Source organism: Perognathus longimembris, chromosome 5 (assembly GCF_023159225.1).
Source record: "Perognathus longimembris pacificus isolate PPM17 chromosome 5, ASM2315922v1, whole genome shotgun sequence".
In the NCBI taxonomy this organism is placed as follows: domain Eukaryota; kingdom Metazoa; phylum Chordata; class Mammalia; order Rodentia; family Heteromyidae; genus Perognathus; species Perognathus longimembris.
The window spans coordinates 50,427,540-50,446,714 of NC_063165.1; the positions used below are offsets into that span (position 1 = coordinate 50,427,540).

Consider the following 19,175-nt stretch of genomic DNA (forward strand, 5'->3'; position numbering starts at 1 on the left):
CCTGGACAGTAAGAATGGACAGTTTCACCTCTGGCCAGTTAAAAATTTTTTTCAACTCCTCCAAGTCACACAATAATATGCAAATTAACTGTAAAAAGGAAAAAAAAACCCACAAAACCTTTTTAAATAATGATTCAGATTTTTTCTTACATAAAGCATGTAGCAAAACAAGATAGTAAGTTTTACACATAAAGCAGAATTGAAATGCACCAGTTTTTTTCTTTAAGACATGTTAACAAGTAAGATCAAGGTAAGTTAAGTGCCAAAATCCATGGCAGTTCAATCACTTTTCTGGCACAGCAACTGCAAGGAAAGGCTTGTAAGGAACAAATGTGGTTAACGGTGACTGCCCAAAGCCTTTTATATTCAGTTATGGAGTTTTATTTTAGGTCATTGTTTTCTGACACAGAGGTCATGCTGCATTCACAGTAGGTACAAATCTAAATTCCAAGTTGAATTCTATTTTATTTTACTTATTTATTTTTGTTCCAGTTCTGAGCCCCTACGTGCCTTTTTGGTGATTAATTGGAGATAAGAATCTCAAGCCCAGGCTATCTCTGAACTTTGATCCTACGTTCAGCCTACTGAATAGCTAGGATTTCAGGTATGTACTACCAGCAGCCAGCAGGTGGAATTTTATGAAACACCCTTGGCTTGTGGGTAAAACCAAAGAAAAAGTCCAGCATGATAATTCTAAAAGCAGAAACATAAAGTTTTGGACTTTTGTATTTTTTTCTTGTCCTTTTGTTAGACCAGACCAACAAGTATCTATCTTACCTCAAACAAACACCAGTGGACTTTTCTGATCTGTAACTATTAAATGTATCTAAAAATTTTTTAATTAATTTATTTCTTTATTGTCAAAGTGATGTACAGAGGGGTTGCAGTTTCATATGTAAGGCAGTGTGTACATTTCTTATCCAACTTGCTACCTCCTCCCTCATTTTCCCCTGTATCTACATGTTTTTGTCTTTTCATGTCTAAATGTTCAAAGTTAAACCTGAGGGTGGAACAAAGTGAAATCTATATAAAACTGTTGACATGGCTGCTTTCTAGCCACTCCACACATCCCATATCACTTAACAAGAACAAAATCTTCAAATTATATGAGTATATGACACAGATAGGTGATCATGCAAAGAGCAAAGCCTCTTAGTGGCACAAAAGTAACAAATACATTAATATAGGCAAACCTTTTTTCCTTCCTAGGTAATAGACTTGGCTTTCTTGTTCCATCCTTTCAAGACCTTTTCATAGATAATGATTTACCTGTTCAGGATGGTTGCCCTAGAGATTAGCAATCTAACCTGATACTGAAATTATAAAATACTTTTGCTTTCCCGCCCCCCCCAACAATTTACAAACACCACCACAACAGAGAGATGAACTTTCCATTTTTTAATCCTAAAATACTTGCAGTATCATCTCTAGATTCTTTATCTTGTCCTGTCACTGCTGCTTCAGCAGAAATATAGTATATTATAAAGACCAAGTAAACAGATTCTCCTCTTACCAAGACAGACAGACAGACACAGGGACAGATCAACACAAATGCTAGCTTAAACGTATAAACTGAAACTATTAAAGTACATTTTAAAATAACAAGTTTTATAATATGGTCCTACATTGAGATTGGTTTCTAATCTCCTAAAATTCCAACGATAACTTAGAGAACAGAACTTAAATTATCATCAATTATAATCAAGAGAATTTGCTAAGTTAAAACAGAGGCTCTGGAGCTAAGAGTTTTTATTCTCTCTCCAAATCCAATTAGACATGGAATAACAGTACAACTCCTGGGACATAACAGTCACCCAGAGCAACAATCATCCCAATATGATCTTTGTAGCCAAGTTCCATTTTTACACTGTCTCTCTCTTCAAGATTTTTTTTTTTTGGGGTGGGGGGTTCAGTCCTGGGGCTTGAACTCAGGGCCTGAGCAATGTCCTGGCTTCTTTTTGCTCAAGGCTAGCACTCTACCACTTGAGCCACAGCACCACTTGTGGCCGTTTTCTATATATGTGGTGCTGGGGAAATCCAACCCAGGGCTTCATGTATATGAGGCGAGCACTCTAGCCACTAGGCCATATCCCCAGCCCCTCTCTTCAAGATTTTTCATTACCTCTCAGCTTACCAAACTTCCATTTTTAAATGGCAAGCTTCTGACCGAGCCAGAACAGCAAACTCATTGAAATCATAGCACAGTCCTTACAACTAATGTTCAGTATGATGACACTGAGCTTATGAAAGGTTCTTTCTTATTTCCTGATTTTGAAGATGTGTTCTAAAAGGTGGACATCATCCATGTTTTTTTAACAATGGTTCAGTTCTATAAAGAAATTTTCCCAGAATGCATTAACTGTCTAGGAAAATTAGATGCATAAAATGCAAATATAGTATTGTGTTCATTTTCTTCCTTAATATCTTAAAAGTACGAATTCATATTTTGTTTTACAATTAGTTCATATTTAAACCCACTTCTTCCTAAATCAGAGCAACATATAAAAGGTAGGACAAATGCTTGGTACATTTAGTTCTCTACTCCTTTTAAATAAATGTTCTCATTTAGTATCATTCAATTTTAAATGTTTTTGATAACAGAATCTCTAATCTTTCCTGGGAAGCAACTGTATAGTAAATTTCTGGGAAATTATCTATATAATTCATAATTTATTTGTATATTGGATATGTCTTACTTTTTAAGTGCTCAGTATAACTTTGAATATTCCATATTCATTCAGATGGCCTAAAGAGTTCTAAAAAATATATTCCTGGTTCTAAAATCAATACCTGATAAGAGACGAGGAATATAACAGGCACTCAAATTACTTTTCAATTACTAAAGAGTTTGAAAAACCTATAAAATTTATATTAAAAACTTTGTGTACACAACATCTCACTAAAATAGTACCACTTACATTTTACTGAACGGATTTTTAGGATTCACTAATGTTAACCTCCAAGTCCTGATAAAGCCCTTCTGTTTCCTAAGACATACAAGCCATCCATAAACTTCTGGTATTAAGACTTGAGGATCTCAAGCTTAATCTTTTAAAGAATAAAAACCCTGCAGAAAGAATCTCTTGGGATGGGGCCTATGTATCTATATCTAGAAAATGTCCTGAAGGAGACTAGCACAGAGCCAGAAGGGAGAATCACAGACATAAATGCAGTGAGGCTAAATTAAGTTTGACATATGTTTTGAACACTTCCAGTAACATTAGCTATTTGTGGTGCTAATATAAAACAAAAACAGGTTCATTGGGCAAAAGTGATGTTAAGATAAAATAGTAAAAATGATGCAAACGTGCATAGCATATCCATACATATGAGACATAAGTAATCACAAGTAGTCAAAAAAATAAAGCTTGGAAGTCTAACAGGAGATTTTATGGTTAGTGGCAAAAAGCTCTAAAATGGCAGTCTTTTTTTTATAAAGTTCTCTTACAATACACATGATTTTGTTTTTAATGTTTACAACATAATTACCAAGAAACTAAGAGCTAGAGGCATATGCATATATACACAATTTTGTTGACTAAAGTACAGCATATACAGGAGTAAAACTCCACGGAGTAAATCTTTCAAACAATTAACACACAGTTTTACAAAATGAATATCAGGAAGATAAAATGATTTAAACAATTTTGAAGGGGGGTAGGCTTGCTAGAGGAAGGAGGGATAGATGAATCGAAAGGGAACAGAGGACAAATACAGCCAGAATACTCAATGCACCTATACAATAAAGGAAGTGGGAAAGGTAAGTGAATCTTGGAGGAAAGGGCAGGAGGGATAAGGATAAATGATGGTAACGTAGGGGAGACTCATCAAGCAATGGACATGTTAAACTATAACCCCTTATGTAAGCATTTGACGTTCTTTAGAAAAAGAACAGACTAAGTTATAATTCAGGAATGTCTTCAAAAAGCTATTCAGAGCCAGGCACTGGTGGCTCACACCTGTAACCCTAGCTACTCAGGAGGCTGAGATCTGAAGACCACAGTTCAAAGCCAGCCTGGGCAGGTGTGTGAGACTCTTATCTCCAATTAATCACAGAAAAAAAAAGCCAGATATCGTCCTGGGGCTCAAGTGGTAGAGCACTCGCTTGAGTGAAAGGAGCTCAGGGACACCACCCAAGCCCAGAGATCAAGCCCCGTAATAGACAAACAAACAAAAAAAACCCATTTAGAAACAAAAAATTGTGGAACTACTGTGTATGTATGATTGATTGGTAGTTGTGTTTTTGGACAACTTATTAGAAAGATTAAAGTAGAGGGGAAAATAATTTGTAAATTATGTAGCCCTAGACTTGATATAACTAAAGACAAAAATCACAAAGAGGAACCTAAAAAAGAAAGCCCACCAAATTGATTTATATTTAAATGTACTAATGTTAAAAAGAAAACGCTCAGTCCTAAAAGAAGAAATTTGTATTTCCTGTACAGATTCCCAATCTGACACAATGATGACCACAAAAGTATTCATAATGGCAAGTCAAGATTTGGCAGTGGGGGTCCTCATATACTGATCCTCATGCCCCCTATTCTTCTGTTTTTTTTCCCACTCAGCTCACTCTTCTAATAATATTCCCAAAAATTACTCCCTAAACATTTTTATATAGATTACACTTAAGAGAAACTAAAAATCATTTACAAGAAATTTAAAACAAACAACACACACACAATGGTAGAGTGTATGTGAGAGAGAGAGAGAGAGAGAGAGAGTGTACTGGAGCTTGAACTCAGGGCTTGATTATTATTCCCTTAGCTTTCTCACTCAAGGCTAGTGCTCTACCATTTGAGTCACAGTTCCACTTACTGCTTTTTGATGGTTAATTGGAATTAAGAGTCTCACTGGCTTTTCTGCCTAGGCTGGCTATACATTGTGATCCTTAGAGTTCAACCTCCTAAGTAGCTAGGATTATAGGCACTAAATCATCTGTACCCAGCTAGAATAAGTTCCTTTTATGAAAAGCTTTCAGTATAACTTTTCTTAGCACATTCTTAAGAAAAATGTAAAACAACTTCTTATTTATATACACCTAGCCAGGCTTGACCCATACCTCTAACTCCAGCACTTAGAAGGCTGTGACAGGAGGGCCTCAAAGTACAGGCCACTTTGGATTACATGCAGGACACTGTCTCAAAAGAAGAGGGGATGGGGGTAGAGGGAAAAGGAGTGGAGAAAAAAATAGCCTTGCTCTATTATGTGGAACACAAGAACAACTTAAAGTTAGTTTTTGGTTTTCTCACACCTGCCTGTTACTTCTAATCACTTCATCTTTCTAAGACTTTCCTAATAACTGTTCTAAAACTCTGTTTTATGTACACTACTTAGAATAGATCAAGTCATTTTGCTGTTGTTTTTGTTTTGAGACAGTGGATCACCATACTGGCCTTGAGTAGCCTAGGCTCAAACTCACAACATTCCTGCCTCAGCCTCTTAATTGCTAGAATAACAGTAGGTACCACCTCATGGGGCAAGATATACAATACTCAGTTAGATTATGTCTTTCATCTTCCCACTATGTAGATTTATAAATACTACCTTTAGAGTACAAAATACTCCAGTGCTGGTGGCTCACAACTGTAACCACAGCTACAAAGGGGGCTGACTGAGACCTGAGAACTGCAGTTCAAAATTAGTTCAAGCAGGAAGTACAGAAATTAGCCAGAAGAGGCAGTGTGGCTCAAGTGGTAGAACAGCAGTCGTGAAGGGGAAAAAAAAAAAAAAAACAAGCCACAACTCAAGGCTCTGAGTTCAAGGCCAGGTACTAGAAAACACAGACATCTATGCTAGAATGTGTATATACAAACACAAAGGAAATACAAAATAATAAAATACCAATGAGTTTATCTCAATCTGATAAGCAAAACAACTCCAACCATTTTATCTATATTTTGAAACACTTAGCCCATGTCATCAAACACTCAACATATACTAGGAGAAAGCAATCTGTTTTAGTTTGAATTTTTAAAAAATATGATACTTCAGAACACCATCAGAAAAAATGAGATAATAAAATGCCTAGGAAAATGTAAAACTTACATTAATCATAATTTAAAACCTTAAATTACATTTTCTGTAGATCAATGGTAAACCCAAAGTAAAACAATTACTATTAAGATTTTTAAAATTACCTTTTTACTCAAAGCTTGGAAATACTCTATATATGAGGAACTTGGTTTATCCACTAAAGAACAACAACAAAAAGACGTATCCTAAAAATCACTGGGAAAAATATGACACCAAAGAAAGAAAAGAGAGAATTTCATAAAACATAAAAAATATCAATACAAATGAGAAAAACAAATTTAATATAACCAGAAATTCCAATCTTAAACAATAATTAGACTCCTATTGAAAGCTACAAAAAGCAAAGTTAAAATCCAAGGCTGGTGAGGGTGTAGACCTCTCAGGTCCACCTGAGTAGGAATATGACTGGTACAACACAGGGAAGGAGTGGTATTTTAAAGTTCATGTTCTTTGATTCAATGGCAAACCATTAATAAATGCACAAATACTTCAAGTCCAGCATGACTTAAATAAACTTTAAGATAATACATCAATTATTAAATATAACATGATTTTGTGAAAATATTATGTGCTAATAAAAATGTTTACAAAAACTATTATTGGGCTGAGGATGTAGGTCAGTGGTAGAGTGCTTGCTTAGCATTTTGCAAAGCACTGGTTTTGATTCACAATACCATTAAAAAAAAGAAGGGGAAAATGATTACTAAAGTGTAAAAATAATTTACATATGCTTCAAGGGTTATACGTCAGTAAACTAAATTTATCCACAAAAATCTGATAAAAGGGAATATAGCAGGAAGTCAAAATAGTTATCGCTAGGAAATGTTATTATGGGTTATTTTAGTCTCTAATTTCATTATTTGCTGTAATAGGCATACTTTTCTATCCCCAAACAGTGGTTAACTAATGAACTGTTTAACAACTGGCTTAGGGAATAGAACCACTTGTTGATTTCCATGGTATATACATTCCCACTATGGCTAATTACATATAAGCTACCAGTGGTTTTAGCAAATGGCTAACAAAATTCCTGAAATTTTAACAATAAGTTCTTGCAAGCCAGTCTGAGCTGTTCAAGCCCAACGTAGCTCCAGTTACACCACATTCCAAAGTATACAAGACAAATAAATAATGATGATGATTATGATGTGACTTTTAATCAAGAAAGCAGTCTTATTATATATAAGGTAAGAAAAAAAAGAAAAATAATTAGACATGCAAATCCACTGCACTGAGTTCACAGACTTAGTAGACATACCAAAATTCTGCACATAGTCAACTACCATGTACTAAAGAAAAAATTTTAAAGTACATATCTTCTAATAATAATTATTGCATCAATTAGTCCATTCATTTAGCCATAAAATATTAAAATTCCCATTTATGTCTCATAATCCTGGCTATGCCATACAGCTGTAAGTAGAATGCAGTCCCTGCTCTCATGGAGCTTACATTCTGTTAGAGGTACTCCACAACCTTTTTCTATGAACAACTGGTATAACTTTGTACAAAACCTTAATAGAAAAATAAGTTAATCTAATACGAATGAGAAGCAAGAATCCTAGATATCATTAGTTTTTAGAGAAAATACCACATGGGAAAAGAAAACTACATTTGTAGAAGAGAAGGATATGATTTTTTTTTTTTAAGGCAGAAAAATTGAAAGCTGAGGCCCATCACCTCCAAACACGCATGCATCCCTTTTCACTTCTACCTCCTGGTGGAAGCTGGTACAAAAATGAACTCTACTAAATTACATCAGACATTTACATTTGTCTTTAAGTCCAACCAGGTTCCTGCTCATAAGATAAATCAGGCTTGTGATTAAACGATTAGTGACCACCACCTTAATATATTCTCTTACTTTTGCAGGAGAACGTTGCTTCCGCTTCTTCTTTTTCTGTAAGTCTACTGGCTCTCTGATTTTTTTGTCTCTCATCAGTTGCTCAGATACATCAGTAAAAGTAATTTCCTGTTTTACACTTATCTGTTTAAAAACAAAAAGCTGATTTTAGAAATGCATAAAAAATCCATTGTGACAAAAAGCCATTGTATGTTTAATCCTTGCCTAAGCCTGCACATGGAAGTGCTCCACAGTGCCTATCTCTCTCTCTCTGTCTCTCTCTCTGTGCCAACTAAATAAGAGACCTCATTAATAAGGAGTTGAGAAATAAAGATCGTGAGTATATAAACTAAGGGAGAATAAGGTTTGTTATTTTAAATCTACCTTAAAAACAACTTAAAGATAAAGTGGGGAAAGATGATTACCAGGTCTAGTGGAAGGCTGGAAATGGCCATGCATATCTGTAATCCAAACTACTTAAAAGGCAGAGAGAGACTAATCTTGGTTTGAGGCCAGGCTGGAAAAAGTCAGCAAGAATCTATCTCAAAAACAAACTAGTGGGCACAGTGGCACGGGCCTATTATCCCAGCTACGGGGGAAGCGCAATGGCTAGATGCAGTGGTGTGAGCCTGTTATCCTCAGTGACATGGGAATACAGGCCAGGCCAGCCTGATGTTAAAGCAAGACCCCACCTAAAAATTCATCACTGCTAAAGGGACTCAAGGAGCAGGTAGAGCATCTGCCTAGAAAATGTGAGGTCCTAAATTCAATCCCCAGAATTGTCAAAACAAAAACATAAGCTAGTACAGTAGCACACGCCTGTTAGCCCAAGTACTAAAGAGATGGAGGTAAGAAGGCTATAATCCAACTGTAACAAGGTCAAAAACCTGAGACCCTTCTAAAAAAAAAAAACCAAACATAAAGCAAGGACACTGGAGAGGTGGCTCAAGCAGTAAAGCAAAAGACCTTGAGTTCAAATGCCAGTATCACCCCCACCTTTGCCCCCCCCCCAAAAAAAATAGTTGGGCACTGTAGTGTAAATCCCAGCTACTCAGGAGGCCAAAGTAGAAGTTCATTTAAGGGCCAAACTACACAAATGTTAGACTCTATCTCAAAAGTAAGCCAGGCAAAAAGTTCAAACTCCAGTGGGGTGGGAATGGGGAACCCACTAGTAGAAAACAGTAGAAAAGCAAACATTGTAACATCATTGACATACTAAGGTGATGCTAAAGTTGTAAGTACAAAAAAGATGGAAGTTCCAAAAGTCAATATAATATGGAGGGACAATTGGGATATTCAGATATGTCAGTGTGCTCTTTTACATCAAGAAAACAGCTGGGAGCTGGTGGATCACATCTGTAATCCTAACAATTCAGAAGATTGAGATCTGAAAATTGAAGTTTTTAAAGCCATCCCAGGCATGAAAGTCCATGAGATTTTTTTTTTCCTGTTCATTGTGAGGCTTGAACTCAGGTTATGGGCACTGTCCCTGAGCCTCTTTGTGCTCAAGGCTAGCACTCTTGAGCCACAGTGCCACTTCTAGTTTTTGAGTGGTTAATTAGAGTCTCATGGAGGCTTCTCTGTCCTGGCTGGTTTCAAACCAAGATCCTTAGATCTCAGCCTCCTGAGTAGTTAGCCACCAGCACCTGGCCCATGAGACTCAGAAGTGGAGCTGGAGCTCAAGTGGTAGAGAGCATTAGGCTTGAGCAAAAGAAGCTCAGGAACAGAGCCCAGGCCCTGAATTCAAGCTCTAAGTCTGGCACCAAGGAAGGGAGGAGAGGGGAGAGAAGGGGAGGGAGAAAGGAAAGGAAGAGAGAAAGAGGGAGGGAGGGAAAGAATTAGGAGATGGGAGAAGGGAGGAGAGGGGAAAGAAACAGCACAAAAATCTAAAGGAAGGAAAGAAAACAGCACAAAATTCTAAAAGATCCAATCAAAAGAAAAGACAAAATAGTACTCAGTATTTTCCTCGCCTTTACTAACGACCACTATGAAAACGAATGAGGTTTTAGACAACTACTTTGTACAAGACACAATGCTTATGGTATAAGAGAAACATTCCAGAAAACATGAAAATTTCAAAACTGTGATCCCATCTGTAGCTCTCAGTTCTTCAGAGTTGCTTGTTTAAAAGATACACACCAGAGTTCTAAGCTCACTAACAGTAGTCAATTTTCATCAGATCTGCTGATGTTCAGTCATCCCCCTTCACGGTTACATTTTCAATTTATCCTTGAAATCAAAACATACAAGTATCTTAAAACAAACATTCAACTCAACAAACTATAAAATATGGTAAAGCTTGTTAAGAATCATCGTAAGCAGAATGTGCTAATGACTACATTTTTAAAGACCACAATAAAAAAATATGGTGCAGACGATTATGAGTGACAGATTTCTGGTGTTAAATTGGAAGACAGCTATGTAGAAAGGGTTCATAATTTAAATGCTTAAGCCTGTGTCACAGATTTCTGACTGATAACATGAAAAGGCAGTTTTCATGAATTCCTGAAATGGAAGCACTGTGATAATTACAAATCAAGAAGCTTAGAAAAAAAAAGATTTTTACCTACTGACTTACAGAACAAAGATCATTCTAACAGTTTCTTTTGGCATAAATTATTTAGAGCACAACACAGAATAGTAAAATCACCACCATGACTTTAGAAAACAAACACTGTACCACCAGTGCACTGATGGTTTAATAAAATGCAACTATGTACTCAGGCTGAGTATAAGACAAAGGATACAGAGGCTTTAAGCACTGTGGAACTGTTCTGTCCTATTCTGTACATGTTCCATAGACTAATCCAAACATCTGCCAACTTAAAAACCATAAAGAATGTGGAAATACAGCATAGAACAAATGGAAACAGAGGAAGTCCTTCTGGCACAAGTGGCAGGTACAGTGTAAAAGATTCATAAATAAACATTGCAATTAGCAGCTATTGACAAACCGAAGAATTATATATGTGAACCATTTTAAAGAAGACTAATACAAACAGCTGAGCCTTTTACTGCCACTGACACGGGAACGGGTAATATTAATCTATCATTTTCTAATATAAGGTATATTTTTAAATATGATAAAACCATGAACCTAAACCTACAAGTTTTGGTGAGAGAAAGCACAGTGATCATCAATAGGTACATAATAATTTACACTTTTAGAATGCTCCAGTAGGCTTATCATTCATTCATAAATGGAATGATCTCCTCCCTACCATAACCTCTAAGCATGCTCTAAAAAGTGCATGGCCCAGCTTAAAGTACTCAGAAAAATGCAGGTAAATTATAAAACAAGAACTTATAAATATGACAATAAGAAGACAGTTACAAAGAGTTGAACATAAAAAGGCAAAAAGAACTAAGCCTTACTTTACCCAAGGAAGATGATAGTAGTGATCTATAAAAACTACCACCACAGAAAACCTTAAAGCCCAGCAGAGATATGTCTTACCCTTACCTTGAGAACTCTAGCAGGGCACTGGTAGCTGATGTCTACAATCCTAGCTACTCAAGGAAGCTGAAATCTAAGGATAACAGTTTGAAGCCAGCCGGGCCAAGAAAAATCCTTGAGTCTGTTTCCAATTAACCACCAAAAATGTTAGACTGTAGGTGTGGCTCAAGTGGTAGAGCATCAGCTACAGGAGAAGAAGCCAAGCAAGAGTGCAAGGCCCTGAGGTTCAAGACCTAATCATAGCACATACAAAGAAAGTCAAAAGTATAGAAATATTTGAGATTTAAAAACAAAACCAAAAAAACCTCTGGCTTCCCTCTGATCATTTAAGTTTAACCATTTTACCCAGTCTCATGAGCATCCTCAGGCCTACTTGAAAGCCTCAATCTCAAAGTTCTGCTCTCTCATTATCCACAAACACCATCACTATCAACAAATCTATGCTTCTTTCTTTAGAAATCAAGAATTGCATGGCACTGGTGGCTCACTCCTGTAATCCTAGCTACTCAGGAGGCTGACATCTGAGGATCATGGTTCAAAGCCAGATTGGGCAAGAAAGTCTATGAGACTCTAACCACCAGAAAACCGAAAATGGTGCTGTGGCTCAAATGGTAGAGCACTAGCGCCCAGGCCCTGATTCAAGCCTCACCACCACCACCACCACCACCACCACCACCACCCACAACACAACACAACAACAACAACAACAAAAAGGAAATCCAAAAAATTCACCTTCTAAAACCCAAGACTTGCTCATCCAATCCAAGTTCCCTCCAACATGGAAGTAGGTCCTACAGTTTCATGCTTCCTTACCCCCTGGTTCTGCCTATCTGCTTTTTTCTCAGAAATTTAAAAATATACCTCCTCTTTAATTTCTCAACAATGAATGTAAAAAGGCCCACTATATTGAAAAACTTCTTCCCCTTGATTCTCAAACCTGAAATCTGAGTCTATCTCACTTACTCACTACTTGTCTCTATCTCTGTCCCTCTTAGCTTTTGTGCTGTCTCTCTTAGCTTTTGCTCTCTTGGCTTTTTTACCCAAAGTTAGTGCTCAACCCCTTGAGCTACATCTCCATTTCCTAGAATGACTCTTTTCCAACACTTATTTCATTTCTGGCCTCCAAAATAAACTAGCCATGTTACTTTTATTCATTCAATAGTAAATGCCTACTCTAAGCTAAATTTAGTAACACTAATGTAAAAACAAAAGGCTTTACTGGAATCCAAATACATGCAAAGCACTAGATGTGGAGAACATTTAAGATCTCTTTTCCAAGGTCTTAAAATGTAGAGTTATGATACACCACAGGAATAAAAAAGAGAGAGAGAGGAAAAAACACCAATTTGTAATCCAAGACAACACATGTCACATTCTTACTAAAATGAATGGCACACAGAATAAAGGCAGGAATTTAAAGGGAGAACTGGGAAATGAAGACTTAAAATAAGTGCAGTAAGCTTTATGGATGAAACAAGAGTTAATTAGAAATACAACCATAACATACTTAACATATATTTTTCCTTTTATTTTTTTCTTCCAAATCTGCTTCCTTCCAGACTCAGTAATGCTATTAAGTGATATTACAAATATGTCACCAAATATAGTAATGAGGAATAAGCATGTTATCTGGTTTGTAAAATTGGGAGTAACTGACTCAGTGGAATCATGTTGGACTCTTCCTTCTTTACATTACCAACATTCTTCCTACATGCATACCAGCAAAATGTGTTTCACTCTATTTAACTTTAGGGTATTATCTCACAATGTAGTCTTCCACAAATAAATTAATGTAAAACTTTGCTTGTTGATTGTCTAGTGAGGAATGGGGCAAAACTGCCAGGCTGCCAACAGTATCAATTATAATCTTGCCATCTCAGCTATATAATCTTATTTTCAAGAAAAGACCTAAGTTACTTGGGGAAGGTATTTGTCCTTACCATCTCTCTATATCTGAAACCATATCCATGTGTTCTTACCCACTTTCAATTTCAGTTTTTGGATTCTCACTTACCCTCCCCTACTCACTGCAAGAAAGGAAGGTACCTTTGTTTTTCTTTGTGTCAAATGATTCTGCTCCCCCCATCCCCATCATCAAGGACCTATTGTTTTACCACTTCTCTAAAATGCAGTCCCTATTTCTCTTCCTAAAAGTACAACATTTCCTCTATAAAAATAAATGATCAGAGGATGTAATTTTTCCAATTATTATATTTCTATGGTCAAACATTTCTTTTCCAGTACTAGGGTTTGAACCTAGGACATTGTGTATGCTATGCAAGTACTCTACTATTGAGCTATATAGTTGGCATGACAAACATTTTGAAAAAATAATCTGTATTGGCATGTAGACAAAACTGTTACCAAATTCAGAAAAATGGTTGAGAATAAAAGTAGTGTACAGCCATTTATAAAGGATGTGTTTGTTAACTGGTCACCAAAAGGAATCTGTTCCAAAATATTGCCCAGGAAATTCTCAAGTTTAATCAAGGTGACCAGACCACATCAAGTGTTTAATTGTAAAAAAGCAAGATGCAACACAATTAACTGTACATTAACTGTACTGTATACATTAGCTAAAATTAGCAATATTTGGGGTGTTTATGAAATACAGGAGACATTTAAGGATGCACGTACTTCCAGGATGGTTTGGGCAAGAACAGTTAGGTGTAACTAGACTACAGGGGATTTCAATCTTCAAGCTCACAAAACTAAGGTAGAGGGTAGGGAAAGGAGCACACTGATAGGCCTTTGTGAGTCATGAAGCATTACCCTCTTCTTCTGTCAAATCTCAAATCAAATAAATTACATTTATCAAGCGAAGAAATGGGTAAGTGACCTTTCATTTTGAAAAGATCATAGGATCCAGAATACAAACTCTGATCCACTTTCCTTTATATTTCTAACTTTATATGTAGAGCTTAGGTGTTATATCAGCATCTTACAGTTTAGGTAACTACAAATAAAGTGGATAAGTGGTAACTCTTTTCCTACCCAGGAATCCTATTCTTCTACCCTCTATGACACCATATGAATTTAGTACTCTCCTTTGTCTCACAGCAGTCCTGGATCTCTCCTTCCAGCAATATACAGCTTTATTATCTAAGGGTGTCAGTACATTTACAAAAATGTTTTCAAACTGGGCGCTGGTGGCTCACGCTAATCTTAGCTACTCTGGAGGCTGAGATCTGAGCATCATGGTTCAAAGCCAGACTGGGCAGGAAAGTCCATGAACTCTTATCTCCAATTAGCCATCAGAAAACCAGAAGCGGTGCTATGGCTCAAGTGGCAGAGTCCTATCCTTGAGCAAAAAAGCTCAGGGTCTGTACTCAGGACCTGAGTTCAAGCCCCACAACCAACCAAAGCGGAGGAAAAAAAAAAAAAACCTTTTCAAGTGCAAAGACTCCTAAATTACCTTGATAATCTCTTTGATGTCAAATTTTCCGATTAAACTGCTTACATGATATACTTACCTTCTTTACTCTCTCCCTCTCTCATTAGTATACAACATCATTTTTGCAAAGGTTAATTAACATGTAATGTTATCATAGAATACCTTGGCAAGATATATGAGAATACAATTATAGAAAACCAGATAATGAAGAAATTTGCAAAAATGCAGAAACAATTTTCTTCTCACTGAATTTTGTTTGGAAAATTTGTAGTGAGTTTAAAATGTTATATTATACATATCATATATATATATATAAAACCTTATACATAATGAATAAAAGTAAATGATCTCAGGAATCCTCAATTTTTTTAAGAGCATAAAAGAGTCCCAATACCGTAAAGTTTAAAAACTATGCCAATACAACCTTTTTGTTTGTTTGGTTTTTGTTGCTTTTATTTACTTATTTGATTTTAATACTATAGGATCTCACTATGTAGCCCAGCCTAGCTTCAAACTCAAGATCCTACTGCCTTAGCCTTCCAAGTGCTGGGATCACAGATATACAGTCACCACCACCACCCTAACTAAACATTTAAAAATTTTTTTCCAGTGCCAGAGACGTCAGAGCCTCATGTACTCTACATAAGCACTCTAACCTTGTTTTCCCTTTTTCCTCCATCCAAACTCTTAACACAGATGCCTGGGCTCTACCAAAAAGTAAAGACCTGGGTATACATTCTGTGTGAGTATTTTCTAGTTGTGTCTGCTGAGCTCACTGATCAGGAATGATACCACACCTAGCACCCAGAACTTGAAATCATGGTGCTAGAGAAGCTGTTGTGCTGAAAAAAGGATTGGGATATGTCAGAAGGCCACAGCAGCCAGCATGAAAGAATTCCTAATGGCCAAATCTAAAAGAAAATAAGCAAGAAAAGAAGAAAGGACAATACTGGATTATAACACCACAGACTAACATAAATATCAATATGATAAACATACTGTGTCAGAATACTTCTCCAAGGTATTTGTCAATTGCAAAGGGAAAGATAAAATGTTATAGCAGGAAACCTGGCAGACACTACCTTACAAAGAATGAGGTTAACAGGGTTGGGGATTTAGTTCAGCAGAAGAGCACTTGCCTGGCAAATGCAAGGCCCTGAGTTCTGTCCAGAAAGAGGGGGGGTGGGAGGGGCGGCGGCTATAAAAGATAAAATAACAACAATAATAATAATGCAACTAAAGAATGGGGTTAAAATCACATATACATGCTATATTCTGCCTGGTATGATGGCCTGAGAAAGAACTATCATTTCTGTGGTATTGTTAGAACTGCAGAGCTTCAATCTAACTAGAAAAAACTTAGGACAAACTCAAGTTAAAAACATTCAACTAAATTATTGACCAGCACTTGGAAAAAGTATCAAGGCCAAAAAAGACTAGAAAAGACTGAGTACTTGCTAGAGATCGAAAGAGACTAAAAAGACACAGTTCCTAAATGAAATGGATTTCTGAACTGAATCCTGGAACAGAAAAGGGATGAAACAGGTAAGATGAAATAAGGCTAAAGTTTAATGGCATTTGCAATTTTAAGTTCCTGATTTTGATATCAGTACTATCGTTATATACATTTTAACACTAGGGGGAAGCTGAATGCAATATTAACTCTTAATTCTGCAACTTTTTTTTCTCCTTAGGAAGTCCTGGGGCTTGAACACTGTCCCTGGCTTCTTTTTGTTCAAGGCTAGCACTCTACCACTTGAGCCACATACATACACACACACACACACACACACACACACACACACACACACACACGTAAAGCAACAAAACTACAATATACTCTATGTAGTTATATGTAAGTCTAATAAATTCTTGATAGTAATTATAAACATTTCATCACCTTTCAATTTGTTAAGACCCACCTTACATTCAGTAAAACCAAATGAAATAACAATATCTCAAGAACCTCAAAGTACTAAATACAGTTGCTAATTTTTTACCATACAATTACAGGTAAATAATGACTTAGATATACAGATTTATCAATGCTACAAAACTTCTCTACATGAACATTTTTTGTTCAAAACTGTTAAAATAAATTAATCTTTCTTTAGATCATCCTTCAAACTTCCCTGCCTTGCAATATATTATCTATCTTATATCTAAAGATTTTTTTACTTTTTTTCTTTGCCCTCTATCCAAGATTAGGTCTAACTGTTGTTTTTCTTACCATTTCAATATATATCAATCTAGAAGCTGTATTTCATATTTCCTTTTCTACATAAGATATAATAATAGGTTGTGATTTTCATATATTTCCAGAAGAAGCCAAATTGGTCTTGTGAATCATAATTTGGCCTTAAGAAATCTATACTGAAGAAATAACCTTACATCACAACATCAACATAACAATATAACAAACAAGTACAACTGTCTACTACCCAATAATAAATACTAAGTTATAATACTGCTACATGGCATTATATAATTGGTAACAAGTATTACATTTGACTAATTTAATGACACATTTGTTCATGGTTTAAGTAATAAAGGTAAATATGTAAATACATTTTTAAGAATTTTACATAAATATATGCAGGGTGGAGAAAATTTTACACAAATATTTTTATACTTTATCAACAAGTATGCATTACTTTATAATCTTAAAATGTCCAATCAGTACATATCCCTAGTATTAATCAGAGAAAATATTTATTTACCATTATCTTAACATCCCTAAGTGGTTTTAAAAACTAAAACATTATGCCAACAACATAAAACTGAAAGTCTCGGGCTGGGGATATAGCCTAGTGGCAAGAGTGCCTGCCTCGGATACACGAGGCCCTAGGTTCGATTCCCCAGCACCACATATACGGAAAACGGCCAGAAGTGGCGCTGTGGCTCAAGTGGCAGAGTGCTAGCCTTGAGCGGGAAGAAGCCAGGGACAGTGCTCAGGCCCTGAGTCCAAGGCCCAGGACTGGCCAAAACAAACAAACAAACAAACAAAAAAAAAAAAAACAACTGAAAGTCTCTACAAGATGAATTTGTTACAATGAACACCATCAAATAAATCTCGATTCTCATTTTATATCACCAGCAAAAATCAATTCTAAATGAATTTAAATCTACATGGAGGGGAAAAAAAAGAAAGATCATAAGACTTAGATGTTCACAAAGGAAAATATTTTCCTGCTGTTGGGTTAGGTAAAAACTTCTTATAGTTTGAGAACACACAAGACAGTAACCAAAAGGAAAGGCTTATAAACTGAACCTTGTCTACTTATTATACAGCTCTTAACTCTTATTAATAGAAGGATAAAAAGGCAAGTCACTGTAGGAAATAAAAATTGCAATATGTATATACAACAGATTTTTAAAGAGATTATAGATGGGTAAGAGAAAAGAACACTCTAGTCAAAAAACTGAGCAAAAGAAGGATGTGTTCCCACATATAAATAATATATACATTGTCAAAAAATATGAGGGCAGGTGCGTGGCTCAGATGGTAGAGCACCTGCCTCACAAATATGAGGCCTTAAGTTCAAAAACTGTAGGAGAGGAGACGAGAAGACAGGAAGTCGGGGATGGAGGAGGTGAGTCACTTAAATAAAACAAAAATAAAAATCATACTGCAATTTCACTGTGTGCTGTGGCTAAAATTAAAATTTGGTATTTGACAATACCCAACAGCAAAGACACAAAACAACTCTCATAAAGTGTTGACACCAACCAAATACTTTTGGCAATAAACCCTAAAACTATATTATATATACATACATATGCATATATACATACATACATATGCCAACCTAGCTAATTCAATAAGGCAATAACCAACAGTAATGAGTACAAACATGCATCAAAAGATATATTCAAGAATATTCATAGCAGCACATTTCATAATGGCTAACATCTAGAAACCTCTCTGTCTCTCTCTCCTGGTGATGCTAGGGAATGCCTTGTTTAGTCTAAGTAAGCAGTCTGCACTGGGCCACACCTCCAGCCCACTGGAGAAACAATCAAAATGTTGTTATACTAAAATAAATTACACAAATGATACATTCATACAACTTTTGTACTGCACAGAAAGGAGAATAAACTATTACTACATAACACAAATATGTATCTTCTCAACAATGAAAAACAAAGAAACCAGACACTAGAATACATCATGTTTATGTCCAATCCATTATCAAATTAAAAAAGCTAACAGACCGTGATAAAAAGCACCAGGGTAGTAGTAGTAAGCTCTAAGAATTGAAGATGAGTTGTGACTAAGGCAGATAGAAGAGTGGAGGCTTCTGGAATGATAGTGATGTTCTGTGTCATGATCTGGGTACATGGGTAGTTATTTTTTATTAAATCCATCAAGATGCACACTTAACAATTTGTGTATTTTCCTATATGATTTATTTCCCAATAAAAACATACAGACCTGGAGAAAG

The 19,175-nt window shown here is 36.0% G+C and overlaps 1 protein-coding gene across 4 annotated transcripts in view; it reads right to left on the bottom strand.

Moving 5' to 3' along the window:
- Window positions 1-19,175, bottom strand: part of Znf148 (zinc finger protein 148) — a 104,130-nt gene that overhangs the window by 25,404 nt on the left and 59,551 nt on the right. For all 4 annotated transcript variants that reach the window (XM_048346802.1, XM_048346803.1, XM_048346804.1 and 1 more), the window contains one exon: window positions 7,901-8,023. In XM_048346802.1, the coding sequence (XP_048202759.1) occupies window positions 7,901-8,023 (123 nt within the window). The remainder of the gene's footprint in view (window positions 1-7,900; window positions 8,024-19,175) is intronic.